Genomic DNA, 26816 nt, shown 5'->3' with positions numbered 1-26816 from the left:
CAGTTAGTATAAAAAACTGTACCAATGTATATGTGAACAATAATTTGTATAAGAAATAAATGATTAGTGAGTTGAGTTTATTGTTTTTTTATTATTTTATTAAATTGCATAATTTTTTCGCAACTGTATTAAAAATAGTCGTTCAGTACACGTGCGGAACCGTCAGTGCAACTTGTTCCGACTGTCAACCCTCACCTTCGGCTGCGCCTCGGCTCGGGTAGACATTTGTCGAAACTCTTTGCAATGACAGGCTTTCCGCACTTGTAATGAAATATACTATTTTTACCAGACCGCTTGGTTAGGCGTCTTTGTCTGATGGCATATAATAATTACTGATTTATCTAAGCAGACAATTACACGGCTAATGTTCTATCTACATTAAGACACTCTTGTTTAAATTTTATATTAACTTTGTTTTGTACCAAAACTGAAACTTTTAATTTGTATAGTAACTCTTTCAATGTATAATGTAATTAATTTCTCTTTTGCATACGAAAGAAGCAGCATATTGTATTTTAAAATAATTACAAAAGCCAGGACGCACTATAAAGAAAATTTATCGGTAAATAAAAATCGAGATAATTCTGAAGATATTTATTCATACAAGTGTACATTCAGATAGGTGATTATTTGGAGAAAGAATCTTGAAACATTGCTCTAAACATACTATATACATTTGAATAGATTTACTTAGTAATAACTATTCAATATAAAATTGAATTTAAACAATAAACATTTCGTACACCTAAAATATACACACAAAACAAAAATGAACACGAATTTTACTTAACAAATAAAAGCACATGATTCAGTTGAATAGGTTAGGTCAAACAAGTGACACAAGTAGATGCTTGAACTTGAAAGAATTGTCAGTCTCTGTTTGAAGATTTTGGGAGATGATGAGAGGGGTTCAATCATTCTCAGAGCACCTATTTAACAGCTTAAAAAGAAGTAAGCTATAGGATACGACGCTATACCAATAGAAACAATTAAAGCTTCTAGCGACACTGAGTACGATGAGGACACTTTTCTACGCAAGAAGGCTCTACAAACGAGATTGAACCGCGATCGTACCCGCTAAATGAAATGTGGAGTCATAAATGATACGTTTATTCGTCCATCGTTAGTGGTAGTTATAAATTATTAGGCGAGCAAGAGCAGGTTATGACTAACGTCCACCCGGAACATCTGCGTAAATCTATCTGCTAAAGTATACAATTAATAACTAATGCCTATAGAACTTTCTCCCAAACAGGCGGGACCCGTAAAGATACTAATCATCGAAAATGCTTTGTAATTTGTAATTCAACATACATATTCCTTGACGTAATAGCGTCTTAAAAATCCGTGAACGGCGGTGACACGGAAAAACATGACTCAATGTCACGTTCCGCCTGAGCGCATGCGCAAGCGAGAGCGCGGCACAAGCGATAGAGAGGCACGATCGGCCGAAGCGTTTGGCTTATGACGACGCATTTGAATTAACGAGTGTAAGAAATATATTTAGTTAGTAGAAATATATTTAGTAGCAAATTTTTCATCAATGTTCTCTTAGGACATTTTCACGTCAAATTCTGATAAAATCTGTAAAGTCCGTAAACCGACTTTACAGATTTTTATTTATATATTTCAAATTGTAATACTGATGGCAGGTGAGCTGCTGCTGCTGCTGAGTCTCTACGACTACGTATATATAGTGGCGGTAAAACATCACTTCTTATTAAGCAACAAAAAAGTCGGTGGTCTATAAAGTCGGTTTACAGACGATAGTTGTGAACGTGACAACGTCATAAGAAAATACTGATGTTGCATTTTTTTGTGCCTCTTTGTCGCTCGTTCCGCGCTCTAGCTTGCACTTCAAGCCTTAAATGGAACGCCTCCGAGGGAGGTAACGCCGTATTCATCATGTTTTTTCGTGCGTGCAGCTGGCTCCATCGAATTATAAGACGTTGTTGTCACGTCAAAAAGACTCCTTAAGGGGCTTAAGCGGCCTGACTGAAGGCAAGGGCAATAGCGATTCCAATCGTCGACGACCAGTCACTTTCCGGGCGGCTTGATCCCTTGGCGGTGCGTGAAGATTTGTAGTCTCCCTGCATCTTCTACCGCATGGTCTAATACCTGCAGCTGAGTTTCATCATCGGACGTCAAGGCAGAATACAAAATACCATCCGTATCACCTCGACGATCCGCAGTTTCTATCGCGCACCACCACTATGTGAAACCAGGGTCCTTCAAGAAAAGAGCGTACCGATTCTTGAAGGTACTTGCGAGAATTCTGGCAATGTAACTGTCCATGGGCGGCGGTATCACTTAACATCAGATGAGCCTTCTATACGTTTGCCAGTATTACATAAAAAAGGATGGGCACTGTTGCACCAAGAATAAAATCCAATGCCTATGCTAAAATGAATACAATTATTATAGTATCTTATTACGTAAAGTTTAAATTAATATTGTAATACGTAATACTGATTATGTCGTTTTACTGGCCGTTCTTCACAGAGTTGATGATGTATGGAGAATGGGCACGACGGAGTAGGGGGGCGGGGCTGGTGGTGGGACTGTTTCACTATAGTGTCCGTGGGCTCGACGGTGGTTATGCAGTGCTGTCCCCTAAAAATAATAAATCGTAATTTTTATTTCATTAAATGGCAGACGTGTTTTTTGTGAAATTTATTTATAACCCCACTGATTCTGGTTATTATCTGGTCTTACTTCATGAACAGAAGTAGAGAATTCGCAACCCCTACGGCGTGGGGCATCACACTGTTTCATTTATTGACAGAACCAATTTTGTACTCAAGCTGGGTGCTTCCTGTAAACTGACCAGAAATGACCATGAAACAGATATCTGAGGCCCAGACGTAAAAAGGTAGCAGCGCGACTCATTTTTTTTTATTTGGCATCTAACTTGCATACACAAACATCGGGAACGCTCTCGGAAGTTCCTATACTCTGATTTTTCATTCCGTAGAATTCTGACATTTCATAACCCATTTGACGGAATAAAAATAAAATGCTTCGTATTCTTTATGTTTTACCTACAAACAGTTAAATCTTAATATTTACTTTATTTACTTACTCAAGTGACCTAGTACAAAAATCATAAATACTTCAATATCTCGAACAATATATCGAATCAAATTTAATTCCTTTATTTATTCTTTAGCTGCTCACTATCACTTTCTACTAATACCAGGTTTAGTAAACCTTTAAAAAAATGTTATATTTACTTGTGCGTTTTTTACTGTTGGTGATGAAAAGGGACGTAATTATTACTCGCCGTTAAACCACTTTTAATGTGGAGCACCGCTCTTAATAAAATGGATACATTCAGTAACAAATAAAATGTATGTGTAGACTCGTATTGAAATTGAAAAATGTGCCCGGCCAAAAAGGTTTGCCATATCTGACATGTCAAAGAATGATATGATGATATGAGTATAGATAAAAAATAATTAAAATTGTCTGCACAAGTGTAAACGCATGATCATAATAACTATGTATATCAATATCAATGAATCTCTGACCATAACATACCTGTATAAACCGCTCGCCGCACAGCTCACAGACGTAGGGTTTGTCGCCGGTGTGTCGTCGGACATGTAGATTGAGATCGTTGCTTTGAGAAAACGCCTTTTCACAATACACACATTTGTATGGCTTAACGCCCGTATGAACGCGCATATGTCGAGAGAGCTTGTTGCTACGGCTGAAGCCTGAGAACAAAAAATCTAATTTGCAATCCTATTTATTATTCTTATTTAATTTCGAATTCTTCGCAATTATAACGGAGTAAATATCAAAATTATCATATATTTTAGATAAAAGAGCTTGTAACACAGTGTTTCTCTAAAAGGGGCGCCCCCACAAGGGGGCAATTTAAATGTTAAGGGGGCAATCGAAATCAGCTGGATATAACACAACGTGGAGACTTGAGACTGAAGCTAACCAAATTGGAACCTAATATAAAATCGCTGTACAGCAATCATGTAACGCAAAGATCTCACTAAATTAAAATAATTAATATAGCAAAAATCCCAATTAAAATTATTTGTAATTTGAATTCCAATTTTTATGTTTCATTATGTTTTGAAAATTTAATATCAACATTCCTTAAGTAAACAATTCAATTTTTTAGTATACAAATTATGTATGTTACATAGGGGAATATAAGAATTTCAGGTAGGCTAAGGTGGGGCATGGCACAAAAAAGTTAGGAAACACTGTTGTAACATATACTGAAGATATAGTATTATATATAATGTGGTTAACTTTCACTACTTTTTATTTAATTGCATAAAATAAAATATTAAACTAATCAGAATTCAATGTAAACAGATCTTTTTCACTAACTTTAAAAGGTGCATCAATTCTACGAGTATTTTTTCTTTTATGTGTTACGTTGTGGTTTAACTTTTAACGAAATGATATATTAACAAAAAGTTAATAAATGCATAAATAATAAATTACTATTTATTTTTAATGCATTTGTTTACGTATTGTGTGTGTTTATTTAAAATGTTGAAATCACCTTTCCCACAAACGCCGCAAATACAAGGTTTTTCTCCCGTATGCGATCGCCTATGGCACTGTAGGTCTGACGAACGCGGAAAACCTGAAATTTAATACGTAAATATAACCTCAGGGCATTGAGTTTCATTCCTGAAAACCCATTTTTCCTCATTGTTTGCTATTCAAAGGAACGCAAAGAATGAAAAAGACTTCAAAAAAATACACTTAAATCTTACGTATATGTCGCAGCCAAGTAGCTTAATAAGCCGATCCATTAACAGCATAGCCTCTTAACTAAACAGCGCCGTTTAACTAGAGGCCTGAAAGATATTTAGCCAGTTAATCAAACAGCTAGGCAGATGTTACTTCAAATTTAGTTCAACTTTCTGCCACTCTCAAACTCGAAACGCCTCTTAACTAAACCAACAGATTGAACGGTTAATTAAACTAGTTGGCTGCGATATATATATATAGCTATAGATTTTATTATACTATATTTATCACAAGATGTAATTACCTATGCTGGACTGAACACAGCCAGTGACACTTTTTATCACATTATCATGTTATCATTATCAAAATACATTTTGATGAAATTTTTTGTGTTTTTTGTGAAAGTATGGTTTAAATTTAAACATTTGCATTTAAGACGTGTGTTTCTACGTCGCTTTATAATAATTTCGGGTTTAAATCTGAAAGTATCTTACCTTTTCCACAGAAATCACATTTATACGGTTTTTCGCCTGTATGTCTGCGCATGTGTACGATGAGGTTCGATGAATTGGAGAAGCCCCGGCCGCAGTACAGGCAAAGACAGGAGCTAGTACTCACCCCGGTCCCGCCAGATTCATGTACACGCATGTGTGTTCTGAATTTAATAAACCTTTATGAGTATAAATAAATAACTAATATCTAATAAGATTAAAAAAAAACTATAGAACATGCACAAATTATTTCAATTGTTGAGAACCCGCTAAATCGCTTAGCAAGATGTAGCATGACTCCGTGAAGCCTGCGAAGTGCTCAGGAGACTTGGGTGCTTCTGGAAGGAGCTAGGCTGACTTAGTTAGCCAGGATTTTACAAACAACGGACCTAGTGAGAGTCTAAGTGCGGAAATTGAGTTTACCAACCTGGGGTCAACAACACTTGTATAAAACTTGTAAATGTTAACTATCAATCAAATGTTATAAGGCGTGGGTTACCATGTGATATTAGTTTTCGGCCTGATCTGGTACTTCGTAGTTGATATTGTATCAATATTATATATCTTCTGATAAATCAATAATTATTTACAAGTTATTTTACTAGGGGGGCCCCCGTTTTTTGGGATGGCTGGCCATGCGTCATGCTCGTGAACGGGTGCTACTTGTGGTGACTGGTCGTACTTGAATTCGCATATGCGGTGATGTTAGTTATTTCGACTATGTGTTTGCGTGACGTTCCCACGAGAATGTGTACGTGCTCCTATTTCACCATGCCTCCTTCTGATCTTTTTAATTTATTTTATTGTTATGAATTACTAAAGATGTCATGTGGAACATGGTGTAATGGTTGCAGCTCCTTACAAACGTAAAACAAAAACTTCAAAAGACGTTCTTAAGTGTACAATGTGTAATAAATATTTTTGAATTTTGTATTTTTTTTCACTAGATAATGCTTTTAAACCCATATTTTATATGGATTTCTATTAAAGGTGTAAAAACTTAATATTGACCTGAGACTGCATTTCCTGTGAAACTTCTTATTGCACGTATTACATTCAAACACTTTGTCGCTCGGCTTGTGAACTTTTGCGTGTCTCGCGAGGAGATCCTTCCTGAAATTCAAAATGTTTTTATTTTTAAACTGTACTACGGACATTGATCTGCCACTCCTTTACTTCCTTACTCAATTCGATATAGTCCCGTAGGGATTTCGCCTTATGATTGTTCTGAAAAACTATTTGAAATTGCTATTGGGATTAACAGAGTACCAGTTCTATTACATTAAAATCCTAGACGTAAATTTAAAAAAAAAACACAACTAATTTTTTTTTGTTTTTTCGGTCTGTTCTAGTTTAAACTTCGGTTTGGTTAAGGTTCGTAACCCAAAGATTTTCCATAAAATTACATCAAAACAGTGGCGGTACAACCTTTAAGGCCTTGGCCTCAGGTTTCTGTATCTGTTTCGTGATTCTATTAGACAAGTAGGTGATCAGTCTCTTGTGCCTGACACACATTGTCAACTTTTGGGTCTAAGGTCGGTTTCATGATGTTTTCCTGCACGTTCGAATGTTAAATGCGCACATAGAAATGACCATGAGTCACAGCCAATAACGAACCAACGACCACAGGGTTAGAGCCGCACGCACCCACTAGGCCAACACTGCTGATTTTTCTATTTTATTTATTTATATTATCACGCCTTTTTCCCGAAGTTAGGGTATCTGACCACCGTAACTCCACTTGTGACGTTCCTGATATCTCTCGCTTCATGTACTTTCATGAAATTCACCATGCATGCTCATGGGTTATGGGTACTTTTAACTTGTACCTCGTGGATTCGGTCCAGGTAAGGCTGCCTTGTATATCCTACTTCTACTAAACAGCTTCTCATTTATCCGTTCTATATGGTTAAACCACCTCAACATACATATCATACCCTTATTTTTCATCCTGCTACCACGAACTCCCATTTTGTATTTAAAAGAACTAGGTTATGCATATACAATATACATGAGAACTAACCTGCAGAATTTAGTTGAACATATATCGCATCGGAAGGCGGGATCGCGGTCATTAGGCGGCGGAAGCGGCGGTCGAACGCGCACGGGCTGACCGCGATGCGAACGCAAAATGTGTTTGTTGAGCGTTGCGGCATGGGCGAAACGTGCCGCGCACAATTCACACCTATATAAGACCAGATAAGTTTATTTTTTTTATTCAAGATGATGAAAAGAAATAGAAGCTACAATTGGAGAAGTGTCCTGCCTCCAGTCAAATTGCTTCACAGAGGAGAAAATACTTTCAATTGGACGCAATAAAACATAAAAATTAAAAGGATACATACAAGGACAAAACAATAAAAATAAAGCTTAAAATTGCGCTGAAAGTAGTTTAACATGACGAATTATAATCTTTTCGTAAATCAGTCAATATTAAAAGAGCGTATCAATTTTTAAAAGCCCGACAACGCACTAAGAAGCGTACAGATTCTTAAAAGGCCGTCGACGCACTAAATAACCAAATACACTAAATTCTTGAAATGTATAGTCAATTTATGAACACTCGCGATTCTTATGAAATTTTTTATGCATATTCAGTAAGTCTGAGAATCGGCTACTATCTATCTTTTAAAACCCTAAGGGGTGTCCACCCCAAAACACTTTTACTATTTTTTGCATTAATAAAAACATACAACCCTTAATTTTCACCCCTCTACGATTAACTCCTATTTTTTATTTGTTAATTAAAACTTATAACTTGAGCTGTGAGGTTTATATATAGAGAAAAATTCACTGACCAACCTAAAAAAATCATTTCGGAAAACCGAACATACTGGGGTAGCATAGCAAAATTTTCCATGTTGGTATGTAAAAAGGTAGGCTAAGTAAAATCAAATTAAGGAGAAACAAAGTGCGCGGGGGCAGCTAGTGTACCTATATAAATGTAAAATAAAAATTATTCACCGTAATGACCGTTCTCGATGCGTACAACGCGTCCTATGACGCGCCGCAGCCGCCACCGAGGCGAACGTCTTGCAGCAAAGCGAGCATCGCGGGGACATCTCCGGGTGATCATCGTCCCTGTGTCTTGCAATCGCCTCGCGACCGGCGCAGACGCACCCGCAATAATCGCATATAAATATATCCGAGACACATTCCTGTGTAACAATATTTGTAAAGATTGATTGATTGTGCAAAAGGGATAAAGCTAGTTAAAATATTATAGTGAATTACGGTAGTAGGATAAATCATAAACAAGTTGTTGATGAGGCAGTTTTTGCCGCCATTAAGTGGAACCAGTTGCCGAGTGAAGTATTTCTAAACCAATTCGACTTATGGTACTTCAAGAAAAGGGGCTGCCAATTCTTAAAAGGCCGATAACACACTTGCGAGCCTTCTGGCAATGTTAGCGTCCATGGGCGGTATCAATTAACATCGGGTGAGATCCTGTTCGTTTGTTCCCTGTTATATAAAAAAGAACAACAAAAGTGTGTTGTTTTTTTAGTTGTGTTTTGTTGTGTAATATATTTAACTTAACAGTCAGGAAGCGGGTTAGACTTTTGTGCCTGACACAAGCCTTACAAACGAGCTAAGCACGAACTATAACTCCCATGTATCCATCACTTGCGTTGATATTTGTATACAGAAATGTACGAAGTTTTTTGGGCTCAGTTTGTCAAATTTAAATTCTAAGCTGATGCTAATGAGTAAGCTTGGCAATAAAATATAAATACAGATACCAATGAATGTTTGACACAAATAATACTTTAAATATATCACTACGTTTTAATGTAATTTATATTTAAATTAAATCTTCGCATTTTATTTTATTAGTTATTTTAAAAATTACATTTATTTTCTCCTTAGAGTTCTACACTCTCAAATTTATGTTTTAGTACCATAGGAAAAATACGTGTTTTTAATGATACATTCAATTTTTATCTGGCTTTAAGATTAAATGAAGTGTTATTTGTAAAGAAAATCTACCAGACCTGACCTTTGTTTCTGAATACGATTGTATAAACTTGCCTTGGCTCTGCTCCGACAGTCTTACAATACAATAACATCTGAATCTCACCATAACAATACCGAACGAATAAATTAAATTTCCATTGAAGAAGCATAACACACCGTACATTCTTATTTATAATATTATTGTCATATTGTAAATATTTAATTAATTAAAAATTAACAAAAAATACGTACTTTTTGTGTCATATCGAATAATACAGTATCAAAATAATCTAAAAACTTACCGTATCGGGAATTTTTTCAATTATTTCTTGTAATGTCCCCTCTCCACATACATCTTTGCTCATACCACCGGCGGGTTGTACCTAAAACACCCATCACTATTAATATAGTACTACAATTGTAAGTATAAGATGATTATCTCGCTAGATTGTAAACTGTAACAATAAACGTGACTCATGTGAGAACGCACATCGCGCTGTTGGTCGAACGGTGACGGTGTCTTCTAGCATCAGCTTTGCATATTGCCGATATCAATTAAGTTTTTTTATTGAATATTTCGTATATATTAGATAATTTAAAACAGCATTATCATTTAAAATAGATTATGGAAGGCATCGACAGTGTCGATAGTGTATGTTCTAAATACGCAAAATGAAATGTGTAAGCCGCACTGGTTAGTATAAAATTATTTATATATTTCATACCATAAAAAATCTGAAGGTTTGAGAGAATTCGCTTGTATTTTTATTTATGTAACCTTCCATAAAAAATACAATCTAAATGAACCTAGTGATTAATTCTATAAAATAATTAATTGACCAATACGTACTCTGATTAATTTAGCTATCCATATATTTTACGTGTTGGCTGGGATGGTTGGTTTGAAATGCGGCAATACGAGTTTTAAACACTAATTCTCTCAGTATGTATGAGTATAATATACTCCTAAACCGATACGGATACACAGTCAAAACCGTTTACGACGACATCGTTTAGAACAACATACCGGTTATATTGACCAAAATCAAAGGTCCCGGCTGAATTCTATTGTATTAGGTTCTTAATAACAACGTCATCGGCTGTTTCGTAACATCGGTTAACTATCGGTTTTTACGACCAAATATGAGTAGTCTCTTCGATGTCGTTAAACCAGATTTTGACTGTATATAAATATATATTCGACCCAGTAGGTACTTCAATTAAATCTGTAAGCTAAATTGCTTTTGGTAGATTTATATGTTACCCAGTATTCGTTCATATGTATGTAAGTAAACAAAAGAAAGGCCTCACCTCTGGCTTATCCCCTTTCTTGTCTTGGCCGCATTTATGTTTTTCAAAATCTTCCATTTTCAAAAACATCTTCTTGCATAACAAGCAATTCAATAATTTTGTATCTGAAATAAGTCAATCATTATATCAAAGCTTGCTAGTCTGATTTTATTAAATTTTCCACAATAACAGCAAACCTTTTTGTTAATGATATATTTTTTTATAGAACAGGGACAAATGGGCAGGAGGCTCACCTGATATTAAGTGATAGCGCCGTATGGACACTCTCACAGCTAGTAGGCTCGCGAGTGCGTTGCCGCATTTTAAAGAATTGTGATACTGTGATACGCTGTTATTACTATATATATTGTATATCTTAAGTACGCACCAGAAAAAACAAGCCTCATAATTTGTCCAACAAATACTGGATGGAATTTTGGACGCCTTTATAAAGCCAAATCACTCAAATTAAACATTTAATCAGACAAAAGTGGTTCTTGAATATCTACCTGCGTGATCAGATTTCACATGCGAGTCTAAATCGTCCTTTGACCTTAGCTGCTGCGAACAAAAGGTGCAGCTGAACTTCATGTCTGTCACCCACTTGACGTGTACACCATTTTCCGAGAGTTTATTAAGAATCGCCTGAAAAAGATTAAACGAAGCTGAAAGTTTATTTTCCACGTTACTGAACGTAACTTCCCACCCCTTAAGATTTAATCTGAAGATTCGTTGTTGGTGCTGTCCGCATTATTGAAATTCTTCAAAAGGTTACGTTTTCTTTTCGGGGTAACCAAAGTAAGAACTTGATGAAGTCAATAATAGTTATGTCCTACCTTTGTCTTCAGGGTATAGATATATATAATTTATTACCAGCAATAAGTACACTGGTAGGATCTAGACTAGCGAACGTTACAAACAAGGCAAACGGTTTTAACTCACACAAGTACAATATTATTGTGTGAGTGAATATGATGTCACTACAGGTATTAAGAGGCTAACGCGTAAAGAACTTTTTCCTTTCTACACTTTCGGCCACCAAATCTAAGCATTTATTGGCGTCGTGGCTATAATAAAGGGTCCATACACAACATATATCTAATCCGTTTATTATCCTTTTATATTTTAGTACTTTCCCGACATATTCCCAAGCTTAGTTTATTCTAAATGAGTTGCTAGAGATAAAATTTGTTGAAAAATAAAGACCACATAAAACATACCGTTGTGCCAAGCCTCTTGGGACGGCCCCTTTTTTTAGGACCCATAATGTCAGCATGATGCTCCCACATGTGACTTGTCAAACCATCTGAGTTTAGAAAGCTTGTGGCGCAAAGAGGACAATATGTGCCACCGTCTTTATCTGTCAATAATAGATTTACATAGACACTTTTAATGTTCTTTATAACAAGTACAAAATCATATTTGAAAAAAAAAACTTAATATCAGAACACTAGTATATTTATCGTTATATTAAATACTCAGTATTATTATTATGTATAAAAACACACTAGCAGCTTAATAAACTGATGCGCGTGTATTTTGAGATTTGGAGAAACTATGAAATTTATTTCAAAATCAAAATACGTTTATTCAATTTAGATGCTTCTTAGAGCATGCTTATGAATCGTCAGCAACGTTTACAAAATTCACGAAAGAGCAAGACTACGCCATCCGTTCGCAAAACTACCGGGAGGCCTTGTTCTGAGAAGAACGGGCAAGAAACTCAGCAAGTTTTGCCCTCCCTTTACATTACAACTATTCAAAGGAAAATGTCATAAACCACAACGTCATTAAAGTTACATAAGTAAAAAAAAAAAAAAAACTGTTCTGTGATTTACCACATTCACCATTACACACGTGTTCATATGTTATAAAAATTGATTTGATTTGTTATCCTTGAAGTGTTCTTCAAAGATAACAAATCAAATTGTAAGAATATAATTAGAACTATTGCCAAGCGTTTTTATCTTGCAGGTAGTCATTGACTGTGTAGTAACCTTTACACATTAAGGTTTTTTTGATATGTGTTTGGATTTTTAAATGAGTTCAAAGATGGTGCACTGATTACACTTTCCGGAAGCCTATTCCAGTCGGCCACTACTCGGTTTGGGAGAAAGTTCTTTAGGGAATTTGTGTTATGTTGAGTGGTCTTAAGTTTTAAAGAACTACCCCTCAAATGTGTATTTTCACTTAAAATAAAGAGCTTCTCAATTCCTGGAACATAATAGTATGTATGAAGTGAATTTACCTATACTTGGATTTTTATCTGTTTTCTTTTTTTCATTGATATTTGTCTCTGCTTCAGTTTTAATGTTGTCTGAAATGAAAATTTTAAATTTCAGTTTGGAAGAAATGTATGCATAATTTTAACCATTTAACATGTATAAAAAAAAATTAAAAGCTGTGTATTAGATACTGTATTTACATCCTATAATGCTTAAACATAAAAAAATATACAAGAAATTGAATTAAACAGAGGTCATACTTTATAGTATTCTTTGAGTTAAAATTATAACATTACTCAAGATTATTTCTTGAGATAAGCTTTAAAGCTTCGGAGCCGTATTTTCGCTGATGATTTATTTTAACAATAATATTAAAAAGAGTACTATAAGTTATGTTTACCTTAACCTTTTTTTTAATTTTTAACCAAAATAACATTAATCATTTTGAATGGCCAAGCATTGGAACCAATTCTACAAAATATTAATACTACAGGCATGACATCTACATAATAGTCATATTAAATAATTAATAGTAATATTAGGCTTAGTTTATTAGATGCTACAACTATTGACAGTGTTGATTTACTAAGAAGTTACGATATTTTCATATAATCATTTTATAGGCAACATTATATTGTTTGTGAGTGAGTGAGTGTAAATATCAAATTTACTACATTCATACTTTAAATTATTCTCCTAATCCAGGGACCATACAATTATAATTTTTGTAATTCTCAATTTATTTAGTATTATGTAAAGGTATTCAAGGTACATACCAAAAGATTCAAAGTCATTTGTAAACTCAATCTCAAAATCTGTAGAGTCCATGAAGTCATCATCAGGTTCATGTTCCATTTTTACAAACTTATCTTCACACTGAAAATATGACAAATATAAATAAAAAGATAATAACAGATCTTTACAATATTGTACTTTTAAAGAAAACACTTATTTACCGAATGAAGTTTTGTATTATTATAAATTTACAATTATGTTACATAATTTTAAATTTTTCCGACGTTAACATTGTACTTAACCAGGAATGCAAAATTAACCTTGAACTAGTACAGTTTTGCAAATAAAAGTGATAAGTCTAATCCTTACCACTTTTTCTTCATGCTTTGTTTTCTTATAACTTTTACGAAGGTTGGTGTCAGCTTGTATAGATTGTAGTTTAAAATCATATGCATTTGTAGCTTTTTCTTTGCACACATAGCATACGCTTGTCGGAAAGCCATCACCCGTTTCTATCTAGATCACAGACATGGTCATTTAAACATTTATGTATAAGTAAATTGTGTATATAGAAAAAGATTCTTGAGGTGACTGTGGAATTTGTTATTTGGTATAAAATTATACAAAAAAACACCCTGCAATGCCACAGCTCTTGGTCAGCATTTGTTACCCATGCGTCTCAGGTATGTTGGTTTCCACACAATGTTTTCCTTCACCATACATGTTACCAAACAGTTTATTGGTGCACCGCCGGGTTCGAACGTACAACATCATGAATGACAGTCACAAGCAATAAATTGTACAAATTTCGTGACAATATTTGTAAATCAGTCATTAATTAACTTAAATTAACGCAGCAGCAGCAGGAATTAGCAAAGGAGTGTATATTTCGCATAAAGTCGTCGCGACCAAGCTATTCGCAATGCTTGACAACATCCTTAAAAATATAGTACTAAATAACTTTTAATTACCTTTATCCCAGTTAACGTGGATATAATGTTTTCCAAAGTGGAATTTGAATATACTTCGTACATAGAAATTAACTCAATTTCCTTTGTAAGACATGTTCGACATAACTCTTCGACTTTAACCTGTGTTGAAACCATGTTTACGTGTCTAGTCGATAATTAAAATTTAAAAATGACCCTTATAACATTATACTACAATTACATTAATAATTATTTAGAAACGCTTTCCGAAATCAATATTAAACCTTGTTTAAAATTGCTAACACAAAACACACTCGATTTGGCTTTAAAATTCAGTCAAAGTGACAGTAGACGTCATTTAATAAGTGTTATTTTTTTTGATATTTTACGACCTGGTGTAATATCCCAAACCCATACCTTTAGGTCTAATTTTAATTCATTAGAGGCTCACGGATACAAGAACTTCAGCTAAAATAATAGAACATAAAATACAAATAACGAATTGTATGGCCCTGGGAGGAGGACACCTGTCTCCTGACAGAGTGGTTGAACAAGACGTGGAGACTGCTGACTGGCGCCAAACCCAACCATGATACAGGGCCAGGCGAACGCCTTCGTTCGCACTCCGCTCCATCCCTATGTTTCCTGGACCGGGACGTGCCGTGGAAGACACCGGTCGCCTATTTGGGGGTCACCATTAACCGGAAGTTTAACACCTCCGGACAAGACCCCAGGACCTAGTCGAGCCTGTAACAAGTGTTTTTGTTTCAGGTCCTAGTTCTTTTACCGCACTGAATACTAATTAACATTGTAAACTACTTTTTATGAAGTTTAGAAATCTATTATTAAAATTATTTTAACATTTTATCAGATTCTAAAGGGAAACTTCCTTATAGTGCCTCATTTGTTATCTGTACGTTCTTAGCGTAGGTTAACAAATGTCAGTTCTCAATTAACTTAGTCGAACTGTCATATTGATGTTAAGGTCTTTATTACTTTAGCACCTTCGTGTGAAAGTTTTGTTTTGATAAGTTTCAAAAGTTTGGCTCTATTTAGTTCTCTTGCTGAGCTGGCGCGATTAGTTAGTGATAAGTGTGATTTAAATTTATATTGTGAGTAAATGTGCATTTAATTGTACTACCGAATGGACTTACATAATACACAGAATTTTAGAATCATCAGACTCTTAGTATTTATTTGAATGTAAATTATTTGGAAATTATTTTACTTCGCAGCTTGCTTTTCAGAGGTAAGTACATACATTAAATCTCTCCATTTTTAAGCTTCTATAGTTTGTAGAAATATTGAACAAAGGTAAGTTCGTTTTAATTATTAAGATCCAGATCTTTATTTTATTATTCTTCCATTCTTTTAACCGTTGAGTACGAACAAATATTTAAGGGTGATAAAATGAATATGTTCCTTTTTCTAATTCAAAAATCCTTATTTATAAAACAAAATTGTAGTTGTTACAAATAAGTAGTTAAGTACTATTCCATCAGGGAAGCCCATTTTTTTACTATGGATAATACTAAAACTCTGTGTTTGTGATTTGTGTGTGCATGAAGTAGTAAATCTTTTAAAGATAGGTATTAAAAATAATCTTTATTTTATAAATATATGATATCAAAAAAGTAGTTAGACCATATACATATTTAATGGATTTTATCAGTACAGTTTTTGTTTCATAAATTTTTTTTAAAATTAAATTAATTACATTCTACAGCTCTCGTTTAAGTTAATAACTTTAATCTCTGAAGCATATACAAACATATACAATTGAATCTATATAACATTACAATATTACAAAATACAATGTATCAAAAATTACAAAAAATGGGACACATATTATTTCCTATCTATTCCTAGACATTAAAGAAAAATGGTGAAAGGCACCTAAGAATTTTCTATAATTGAATTTTTCCTCTGTAAAAAAAAAACACTCCGCTTGAGCTGCTTCAGCCTATTATGTATATCTATTAAAATGGACTCATTATAACCTTATTTTGTTGTAAAATTAATTATTTGCGAAGGTGTTTTACGGCAATAATTCTAGTTCAAATAAATATAATATATCGCATTTAATTTTAATAACTCTGCAACTAAATAATTATCATAAATATAATATTATAAAGTCCCACGCGCGGATTGGATGTCAAATTAACGCGGGTTAATCCGTAGGCAGAGACTGATTAAGAGTTCTGACCGCCCTAGGCTATTTTATCAGGATGCGCCCCCGCCAGGTGACAGGTGTATTATGGCCGGTCTAAAAAGTAGTACTTATATTAGTTTTGACTTTGTTTACTAGTGTGAAATTTTTAGCATGGTTCATACTATCTATAAAAATTTATAGATCTGCAAGCGAAACAAACGCTGTCCTATCATTTGCACGACTTGTAAACATTTTTAGCTGACCGTACATAAAGGCCTCACAAATTATACGACCAAAATCATGACAGGCTTCCAAGTTGGAAACCAAACCAATGTCGTATTTGGCCACATTACTCCTATTGGCTTAGTTTCTATGGACATCTTAGTTGTTGTGGCTATTAACCATATACGTGGTCATCTAGTGTGTGATGTTGCTTCGACTTTAAGTTATTTTTAAAATATTTACACTTCTGTTATTGTCTTTAAAAAAGACGAGAGGTATCAAATAAGTGAAACATTTTGCCAACTGTTAAAAAAATTAAGTACTAAATTATTATTTGCTTATACAAAAGGCATTTTTCTTGCTTTGGCGTTATCAAAATTTTCCACAATTTTTCAAAAATTAATAGATTGTAAAAAGTCACTTTTCTGACGGCGGAGTGTGGAGCGCAAGTAACTTTTTACTCTTTTAAGTGCTGAAAAAGACCTTTCGCCGCTGCAGTTGGTCACTCATTGTCAAAAAAATCTTAATATTATCTCCACATTCGGGAGCATATCTGAAATATTAAAACTTTCTATTAACTGCAACAGACCCTTTGGGGTTCTGGCAGAAATATAGGTCTTAGTGTCATATTTTCAAAACTGTGCCAAATGGACGCATTCTTCTGCAAAGGTTTCTCCTAAATCATTTAGTTAGTTGTGTTAACTCCTTTGCTTTACTTCTAATAAATCCACTATTGTCTAGTTCATACAGTTACCATAACAAACCAAACGTTGTGTTTACTGTATTATGATTTTTGTAAGTGGTCACTTCGCATCTCTTGATTGCCTCTTATTCAAAATTTTTAAACTCTTTTTCGTCACGCAACGTATAAGCAATGTCTCATAAAGAGAAACAACGTCAGATAAATCACCAGAACTTGCTTGTAGCTGTGTACTAACGATTTGAAACTTTACGAGCACAGAGTTCCAAAGGCACAACATATTTTGATCTTTTCTTTGATTTTTTTTCGAGTTTTTGACAAATTTTTAGTACCATCGATACTAAAATTTGCCATCTGCTTGTACATCCAGTTCACTGTTTATTTAGTGTTTTGGCTCGGTCTAGTTGAAATATGCAGGAGGTGATGCTAGCGAAGACACGATTTCAGTGCGCCCGCGGACCCCTAGATCGTCGCGCCCTAGGCTGCAGCCTAATTAGCCTAAGGGTTAATCAGGCCCTGTCCGTAGGGCCCATTTGGTAGCAATATAATAACTATACAACTACGCTTACTATAGATAACTACGTATAGATTTTATGTAATTATTACTTTGTTTACGCCACGTAACTAAAATACCATTTTTTGCACTAATATTAAAATATTAACAGGACGAGACGATATTCTCTTTCCGCCCATAACTTATGAGTGCCCATACTCTGTAACTTCCATAGCATACCTACAGAGTACACTGTACAGCGATCTTATTCCCAATAAGGAGCTTTATTTCGGCGCGACATCAGCGCTACGGATATTGGGAGAACTACATCGAACATGCTTGAACAAAGGTTGGGATCTGTGCGCTATCCCTATTGGACGTTACAGTGTACGGGCCCAGATGTCATGTATCCAACTTTCAACTTTTTACGCCCTAGCTTAATAAGTCCTTACTTCGTAGCTACGCCATTTCACTACAATAACTATTCTTTCTTGTAGTAACGAAATTTCTGTACGGTTGTACGGTGTTACAAAGATTACTCTTTTCTATGGGTATAGATATCCATGGGTAATATTTTTTTTAAGAAGTCAACTGTGGATATCATATCCCTAGAAAATTGTTTACCTGGTATAAAAGCCAAGTTATGATTAAAGAAAAAAACGAAGGTCTTTGATTAAAATAGATATTGCCTTGCGGTTAGCTCGTCTTGCGTCCTACTGTGCTCCCAGATTAAAATATGATTAGGTTTCAGTATCAATATGATGTCGTTCTCCGCGTTTTTCGCTTCATCAAAAGCAGCAGCACCAGGAACCGCTTTTTAAATATTTATAGGTGTGTGAATGTAATGTAAAGTGTGGCATGTTTATTTCAGAAATGTTATTTTTGATATTATGTATCTGATCTTTGACATTATTATCTTAGCGATTATTTTAGTTCATAATTAATGCTACATATGAAATATCACTCACTCTAACTCATATTTTGTAAAATAATACGCCGGGTACGTAATATTATATACGGAAAGCGTAACAGCAAGCTGCTATTATAAATTTTCTTTTCAATTAAATATTATTTATTTAAAACAATATAAACGAACGAAAGTCAAGAAACAGTAGCCATTTTGATCGTTGTTATCTGCACAAATCTAATTATAAGTAATTATTATTATAAAAAAAGTTAGTAGCTTTAAAAGTACCGGGACGATCTATGGAGAGGATTAGTGATTAGATATTTTTATGGCCATTTCGTACTCTGTGATGGTTCTGTCACCAAAAACAATTAAAAGTAAATAGACAAACAACTGCTATCAGAAAACTGTAGCAATTACGAATTTTGACGTTAGATGTCCAAAGCTGTATCAAAATGAGAAATGATTACATAATAATTCGAAATGCTAAAAAGCTGCCGCGAGATGGCGCTTTTAAAATCCTTCCACCTCTAAACCTGGGCGGAGTGTGGCGTAGGCTAGGTTGCCAAGCTTTGAATAGGATGCGAAATTATATAAAGAATGTTGATATGGGATGCGAAAATTAAAATTTAAAAATATGTTCAGAAGTAAGAGACACCACAAATTACATCATTGGTCAATATAAAATTTCATAAAAGAGGAAATTCATTGTTATAATTGTATTGGGCTGACATAGGAAATACATAGTAAACATAAGTATGTTTTAAAAGCATACTTTAAAACTTAATAGGTAGACTCCTAATGTATACTTAATACGTAAGATTATTCGTAAATAAATTGATACATTTTATTTGAGTTACCGCTATTTATACATTAAGCTAATAATTCGCAATTTGTAAATCTTACGCGTATAAAGAGCTAGATTTATAGTGTCTAACCATAGTAGAGCAGTGTTGGCCTAGTGGCTTCAGCGTGCGACTCTCATACCTGAGGTCGTAGGTTCGATCCCCGGCTGTGCACCAATGGACTTTATTTCTATGTGCGTATTTAACATTTGCTCGAACGGTGTAGGAAAACATCGTGAGGAAACCGACATGTCTTAGTATGTAGTGCGTGATATTAATGGCTAAACAGTACACACGCCGATTTAATGCTATCTACAGATTAAAGATTCTAGGATTTGGAAATATGAAATTAAAAAATCTTATCTACACTAAATTGTTAATGTTCTAAAGAGGTAAAATAAATTATAGCGAATATTCGCAATATTAAAATCTTGACATTTTTCCGTAGATGATATCACGGACTTCTGCTTATCTGTGGCCCCATCACACTTTAATCAGAATTTTCGGTTTATTTATTTTTATATAAACATCGTTAGGTTATTACTTATGTCTCCGCTGTCACTAAAGCAATTAAAAAATAAATAAAGCAATGTTGCAGTAAAGGTAAACTGGAATAACAGACCTTTCACCTTGCCTTTTCTCTCATAGTTATGTAGTACAGGGCCGCTTAATATAACTTTTTTTAAACTACATACAATTCTACATAATCTTTAAATTTATACAAGCTGCTGCCCACTTGCCCTTCGAAGTAAGATCCGTTTCTTTTATTATTCCTTAACGTTGCTTTAGAAAAGATAACAATGATAAGACAAGAATGCAACAAATGCTTTTTATATCACAACGCATATTTTAACCTTTAAACCGTTGCTTATAATAATTATATGTTGTACAGAAATTAATAAAGAAAATAAATAAAGTTTCAAAAGAAAAAAGTTTGGCCATGGTGTTTGTTCGGAAGGGATGAAATTTTCAAAGAAAACTTATTACATTTTCTATGTTTTCAAGTCTGTTATTTTTTTAGTTATTTTGCCTAGCCTACAACTGGCAACGTCATCCTCGACATAATGAAATTACCGAGAGCGGAAAGCATTTGACGGAGAATTTGAAAGCATTTTAACTTTTCACAGGTATTGCAATTACAGTTTTAATATGGTTTTAAAGCTCCAACACGCGGGCTGTGTCCTGCGCACCTTTGCCCTCAACATAAGGAATTTGCCTAGAGCGTCATGGATTAAGTGGTTCCTAATTCGCCACTTACTCCGCGCGACTTCTGATAGCCTCACATATTTTTTTGCCATAATCTTTGAAGGTAATCCTTGTCAGTCACTTTTTAGAAAAGAAAAGTGTCTACAAATGTATTTTATATCGTTGTCACCGTAAAATTGTAAAAACCGTTAGATTGTAATCTATCTCGCGAGATTGTAAACTGTCGAAAGATTGTGAACCTCAACGAACTGCTTACACATTAACGTATTATTATTCGGTAGTTATATGAAATTGTTGGGAAGTAAAATTAATCTGTAATTGACCAAAGATGTTTGAATGATAACTAAGTTAGTGTAGTACAATCTACCCAATAATAATACGTTAAATTGTAAGCTGTACGCTGAGGTTCACAATCTTTCGACAGTTTATAATCTCGCGAGATAGATTACAATCTAACGGTGTTTACAATTTTACGTTAACATCGTCATGACATGTGGGTACTATTTTTAAAGATAATGCATTGGTGCCGAAAGAATTCTTTAATGTAAACATTTATTATCTCCATGAATCTCGTTTTGCAATTCACGAGTTCCTCGAAACGGTCGGTCGATTGCGAGATCGGTTAACTCGGCTAGGGGTGTATAGTTGACACACCGGTTTCGTAATCGCGGCCTTAGCGGCTAACCTTCAATCTGGATGGGGCTTTCCAGTTACACCGTTCAATACTTCGACCCTCAACCATATAACTCTGGTGGCTCTACTGTAGATTGTCAGACACTCGTAGTCATAGACGGGGTTCTAATTAAGGCAAGCCGGATTGCTCCGAGGTAGTTATTGAATAGTATGAGGTAGTTATCACTAAACTTTCCGACAAGCTTAGTTCTGCGGCATACGCTATTAGGAAAATTAGGCAACTCACAGACGAGGAAACTGAATAGTATATTTTAGTTACTTTGACAGCGTTATGTCGTATGGAATTCTTTTATGGGGAAAAGCAGCAGATACACAATCTATTTTTATCTTGCTATTTGGTCAATTTATTGCTTGAAACGAGGCACTTTACATAGAAATATGTTCAAGAAAATCGATATTTTTCCCAATATATTTACAACTGTATCGTTTTTGTGCGTAGTAATATTAGTTATCTTTTAAAGAACGGTGACATTCACAATAGGAATACAAGAAATAAGGGAAAACTTTTCCAGCCGTCTTACAGGTTGCAGAAAATAAATACTTCATTTATGGGGCTAAGTATACGCTGCTATAATATGATTCCTAGTGAAATATTGGAACTGCCTTTAAACAGATTCAAATGTGCAAAGTCAATGACTACCTAGAAGATAAAAACGCTTGGCAATAGTTCCAATTATATTCTTATAATTTGATTAGTTATCTTTGAAGTGTTGTGAATATGAATGTAATACATGTATGTACACATTCATGTGGTAAATCACAGAACAGATTTTTTTTTACCTATGTAACTTTAATGACGTTGTGGTTTATGACATTTTCCTTTGAATAATTGTAATCTAGAGGAAGGGTTAAACTTGTTGAGTTTCTTCCCCGTTCTTCTCAGAACAAGGCCTCCTGGTAGTTTTGCGAACGGATGGCGTAGTCTTGCTCTTTCGCGAATTGTTAATGTTTTTGACATTAATAAGCATGCCCTAAGACACATCTAAATTGAATAAACGTATTTTGATTTTTTTTAAACCAAAAAGTTGGTGAGCAATTTATAATTTTTTTCTTAGCCTTTGATAATTTGTCACAATCCAGGACCTCGAAGCTATATATATATATATTTGATACCGTGGCCAAAGGAAGCATCTAGAACGATAGCCAAAGTCGGAGAATCCGTTTTGATTAACGCAATTAAACTTTTATTAAAACTTAGATTAATTTTAAAGACCTAGAGGCTTTTGAGATGCAGTCAGTTTCAATAAATGCCAATGGAGTTAGGACTTGTCAGCCCTGTACACGTGTAAAATTTCAAGATAATAAGAGATTTCAAGATTTTACGTCAAATCTTGAAATATTTCGTATGCGGACAAATAAATAAATATACAATCTCCGTATATATATGTAGATATATGGATATAATGTATTTAGATATTAAGTATTTACAATAAAATGTATGTATAGATGTTCATACACGTATTGAAATTGAAAAATGTGCCCGACGAAAAAGGTTTGAAATCTCTGACATGTCAAAAAATGATACTTGTCAAAATTCTACGGAATGAAATGAGTTTAGGCTATAATGCGTAGGTATCTGAGAAAACGCATAAAAGGGAACTACGATACCGTAGAAGTGCGCAGTTCATGACGAATGTTGATTTTTCTTCTAAACCATGCCAATTTCCTCATAAATTTCCTGTTAGAACTAGCTGGTATCGTGTCTTGCAATCAGCGATCTAAAGAAAAACGTGACGTCCCAGCTCACGTGTCGTACCTTATAAGGTTTCATATTTTTTTAGTATTCGTTTCAAAGTAAAACAACTAAAATTAAATTAACAATTGTATCTGAAATTCAAATAATGAATGTGTCTATCAACAGCTGTTGTCTGTCTAATTGTCTACACCATCGGTAGGGAATAAGGTCAACGTTTAATGCAGTTGAAAGACTTATTGATATATAGTTGCATGCAAGAAACTCACCAATCGATATCGCTTAATATTTTATACCTAAATGGATACTTCCATAGTGTTACTTAATGTTCGATAGCACGAACATGTTTATTTTTATAACTGGATTAATTCATAATATATCACCGTATGTAACAAACGAATACGTATATACTTCATATTTCAAAAAACCATGCAAGAACTCGCAATCTATCGCGATTATGATATGGAATGTTTGAAATATCAAAGGACCAACTCCCTAAATCTAACAAAGGGAAGCATGCCGTTTGCAAGTGCAGCGGGTGATCCGAGGGGTGGGTGAATAGGGGGAGGCGTCACATTTCTATTAAACAACTTTACATATGCGATTCCCTCCCCCCCGTGATTGGTACTCAATTAGATCTCCTTACTGAGCGACAGAAATTCTCCCTTGACGGGGTTTTGTTCACACGTAATAACATTCTGGTTACCGCACTACTCTGGCGTGTTTATTTTATTTGAACTTGCAATTAGTAAACATTTTCAATAAACATTCAATAGCTCTGCCATGAATTTTGTATTAAACGGGAAGGTGAAATATCGTGAACATCTTGAAGAATCTCACAATGCCCCCTGTAATTTTTCACACCGAGACACACGAATTAAATACAGTGTAAACTCTATATAACGACACTCAAAGGGACTGTGCATATTCTGACGTTACAAAGAGTTGGCGTTAAATGGGAAGAAGAAAAATCTGTATTAGAAAAAGGAAAAGTTTATTTCAGACTAGTGTTAGTAATTACATAAAAATCAATTCTTATTTGAACGCTGTGCTAACGCTTTTAGTGCACCAGCAAATGTGTTGCATTTTACTTTTTCTGTTCATATCTTGCGATATTAAGGCATCTTCGTGATAAATCACGTGCAAGCAATCCCAATTTGTAAACAAAAGAACGGATTTCTTATAAAGTTCGGTACGTATGATACCGAGAGTCGAATTTATTTCGGTCAAAACAGCGACAAAGAAACGTGCAAAGTTCCGCAGTTTTAACCAATTTCGCCAACTTAAAAAGATTTTTTATTATATATTATTAATTGTCGTTATTGAGGGTGGGCGGAGCGTTGTTGGCCAAGTGGCTTCAGCGTGCGACCCTCATTCCTGAGGTCGTAGGTTCGATCCCCGGCTGTGCACCAATGGACTTGCTTTCTATGTGCGCATTTTACATTCGCTCGAACGGTGAAGGAAAACATCGTGAGGAAACCGACATGTCTGAGACCCAAAAAGTCGAAGGCTACCTACTTGCCTTTTAGATTTAAAAATGATCATGAAACAGATTCAGAAATCTGAGGCCAAGACCTATTAGTGGTTGTAGCGCCACATTTTTTTTTATTGAGGGTGGGTGTAATACTACCTATAATAGAGTCTATCATTGTATGGAAGACACGCTAAACCAACCAAAGACGAGGGATTTCGACGCTTTAGGTTTATCGAAGGACGTTCTATGGATTTTACACTGTATTCAGTCAAACTCTTGAAGTTCTGAACTCTAAGTAAATTTAGAGTTAAGACTTAGCGATAGGTAAGCGATCACAAATATATATCGGATTTGACTGGGAATAAAACGCATTTACATCAAGTAAAATCTGGAAAAGTATAAATTTTAAATGATAATATACGCTATTTTTAAACATCGGTAAACCGATAGATGATTGGAATGCAAACGTCAAATTTATAAAGCGCCCGAGCTCTGTAACAGTTTTCTAGATCTAAATCGTTTTAAAGCGAGCTAGTAATTAGAAACTGTCGCCTACAGACATGTTAAAATAGTAAGATTTTATTAAGTTCGACCAAAACGCAAATTCATTTTCCTGATATTTTAAATATTGCGAATTGAATCCTATTATATAACATATTTTATGTTATACATTCATTTGGTATTATGTAATAAGCCACAACGAAAAATAAACTTCAAAAGTACAATGAGCTCACGTTTCTTAGGAAAAGGAAAGGTATGTAAGCAAGTGTTTATAAATAGACGATGATTGTGTATTAAATTTTGGTTACCTTGGTATAAATATGAATAAGTTTGCTAAAATGCGGGCATAATTTACTATGTATGCAAAATAAAATATTGTATATAAAATAAAAACGATATTTTCCCAATTACTTTCGGGTTATGATTCAATTAAATGTACTTTAAATGAATATTGGTATATTTGTTGAAACATGCCGTTTGCTTTCAAAGCGAATTTTAATGACTATAATAATTAATATGAGACCCCTCCACTGTAGTTAACCTATCAACGACCAGCCCCCACATCGCACACGTTATAAATATATAATCAAATCCATTTTCTACAAATAGGAGTAAAGAATATATTCCAATACATGTAATTTACCTTTTAAGAATTTTAACCAAAAATTTCCTTTTTTATAGCTCTTGTATCATTTAGTCTGGTATCATTTGGTGAGTTGTCACGAACAGTTTTCTTTCCCATTATAATAGAAATAGAAAATAATATTAGTTTAGAGTTAATCGCATTAATTCTTAGTCAAAATTTAATGACTTTAATGCTAGCTGGCCCTGCGAACTTCGTTTCTCCTTAATGTGATTTTACTTAGCCTACCTTTTTAGTACATACGAACATGGAACGTTTTGCTATGCTACCCCAGAGACTGTTCGGTTTTCCGGAATGAAAACTTTTTAGGTTTCTCTGTGATTTTTCTCTATTTAAACCTCGGAGCTGAAGTTATAAGTTCTTAACTAACAAATTAAAAATTGGGGATGATCGTAGAGGATAGATGAAAATTAATGTTAATATATTTAAAAAAAAAAGTAATATTAAAAATTATAAGGGCTATATTTATTTTTGTATCATATTTAAATAAAAACAAAAAAAATGGTCTAAAAAATAAAAATAAAATTTTGGGGTAGACACCCCTTATCACTTAGGATTTTGAAAGATGGATAGTAACCGATTCTCAGACTTTCTGAATATGCATAAAAATTTCTAAGAATCGGTCGAGCCGTTTCGGAGCAGTATGGGAACGAACATTGTGACACGAGAATTTTATATATTAGACGAGAATTGTATATATTAGATTACGAGCTTTATTATTTTCCCAGTACATGCCGATTTGCATTCGCTATTTATTTTTTGTTGAAATAAAACAGGTCCACAACCTGAACACTTTTGAATTTTAATCTTGATTTTTAAGAAATCTTGACGTTAAGGTCAAACGAGATTTTTGAAAAGTTTTTTAATGATTTGTGTGTGAATACACATACCTGACTACGATATCAAATATAATAAATAGAGAGGAATTTTTTAAA

At 34.3% G+C, this 26816-nt stretch overlaps 2 protein-coding genes across 4 annotated transcripts in view; one reads left to right on the top strand and one right to left on the bottom strand.

Annotated features, from left to right (window-relative positions):
• Nucleotides 1-740: 740 nt before the first annotated feature.
• LOC125062218 (zinc finger protein 271-like) lies at nucleotides 741-15148 on the bottom strand. 2 transcript variants are annotated; one of them, XM_047667982.1, is made up of 15 exons: nucleotides 14395-15148; nucleotides 13793-13939; nucleotides 13465-13564; nucleotides 12712-12780; nucleotides 11684-11823; nucleotides 10973-11108; nucleotides 10485-10588; nucleotides 9476-9556; nucleotides 8184-8377; nucleotides 7243-7404; nucleotides 6231-6332; nucleotides 5223-5383; nucleotides 4535-4618; nucleotides 3541-3719; nucleotides 741-2613 (listed from the first exon to the last, which is right to left on the bottom strand). In XM_047667982.1, the coding sequence occupies exons 1-15, from the start codon at nucleotides 14527-14529 to the stop codon at nucleotides 2497-2499; spliced, it is 1911 nt and encodes a 636-aa protein (XP_047523938.1). In that variant the 5' UTR covers nucleotides 14530-15148; the 3' UTR covers nucleotides 741-2496. The 2 variants fall into 2 exon arrangements, with proteins under 2 accessions (XP_047523938.1, XP_047523939.1); XM_047667983.1 differs by having other exon boundaries at nucleotides 13793-13935; nucleotides 14395-14509.
• Nucleotides 15149-15339: 191 nt separating this feature from the next.
• Nucleotides 15340-26816, top strand: part of LOC125062216 (tetratricopeptide repeat protein 39B) — a 70224-nt gene continuing 58747 nt past the window's right edge. Inside the window, exons 1-2 of one of the 2 annotated variants that reach the window (XM_047667981.1) lie at nucleotides 15340-15464; nucleotides 15588-15601. The gene's annotated coding sequence lies outside the window, so the exon portion shown is untranslated. Of the gene's footprint in view, nucleotides 15602-26816 lie in introns of both variants that reach the window. The other variant, XM_047667980.1, reaches the window with a different exon arrangement.

The sequence above is a fragment of the Pieris napi genome, chromosome Z, assembly GCF_905475465.1.
Source record: "Pieris napi chromosome Z, ilPieNapi1.2, whole genome shotgun sequence".
NCBI classification, from domain to species: domain Eukaryota; kingdom Metazoa; phylum Arthropoda; class Insecta; order Lepidoptera; family Pieridae; genus Pieris; species Pieris napi.
This window is presented reverse-complemented; position numbering and strand designations above follow the sequence as displayed.

What these genes read in the sequence shown, in the direction of transcription:
- LOC125062218 (XM_047667982.1), bottom strand. Translation starts at nt 14,529, where the DNA reads ATGGTTTCAACACAGGTTAAAGTCGAAGAGTTATGTCGAACATGTCTT. An exon ending in CCACGTTAACTGGGATAAAG is followed by an intron (nt 13,940 to 14,394) that starts GTAATTAAAAGT and finishes TCTGTGATCTAG; the next exon opens with ATAGAAACGGGTGATGGCTT. An exon ending in CACAGGAAATGCAGTCTCAG is followed by an intron (nt 5,384 to 6,230) that starts GTCAATATTAAG and finishes TATTAAATTCAG; the next exon opens with AACACACATGCGTGTACATG.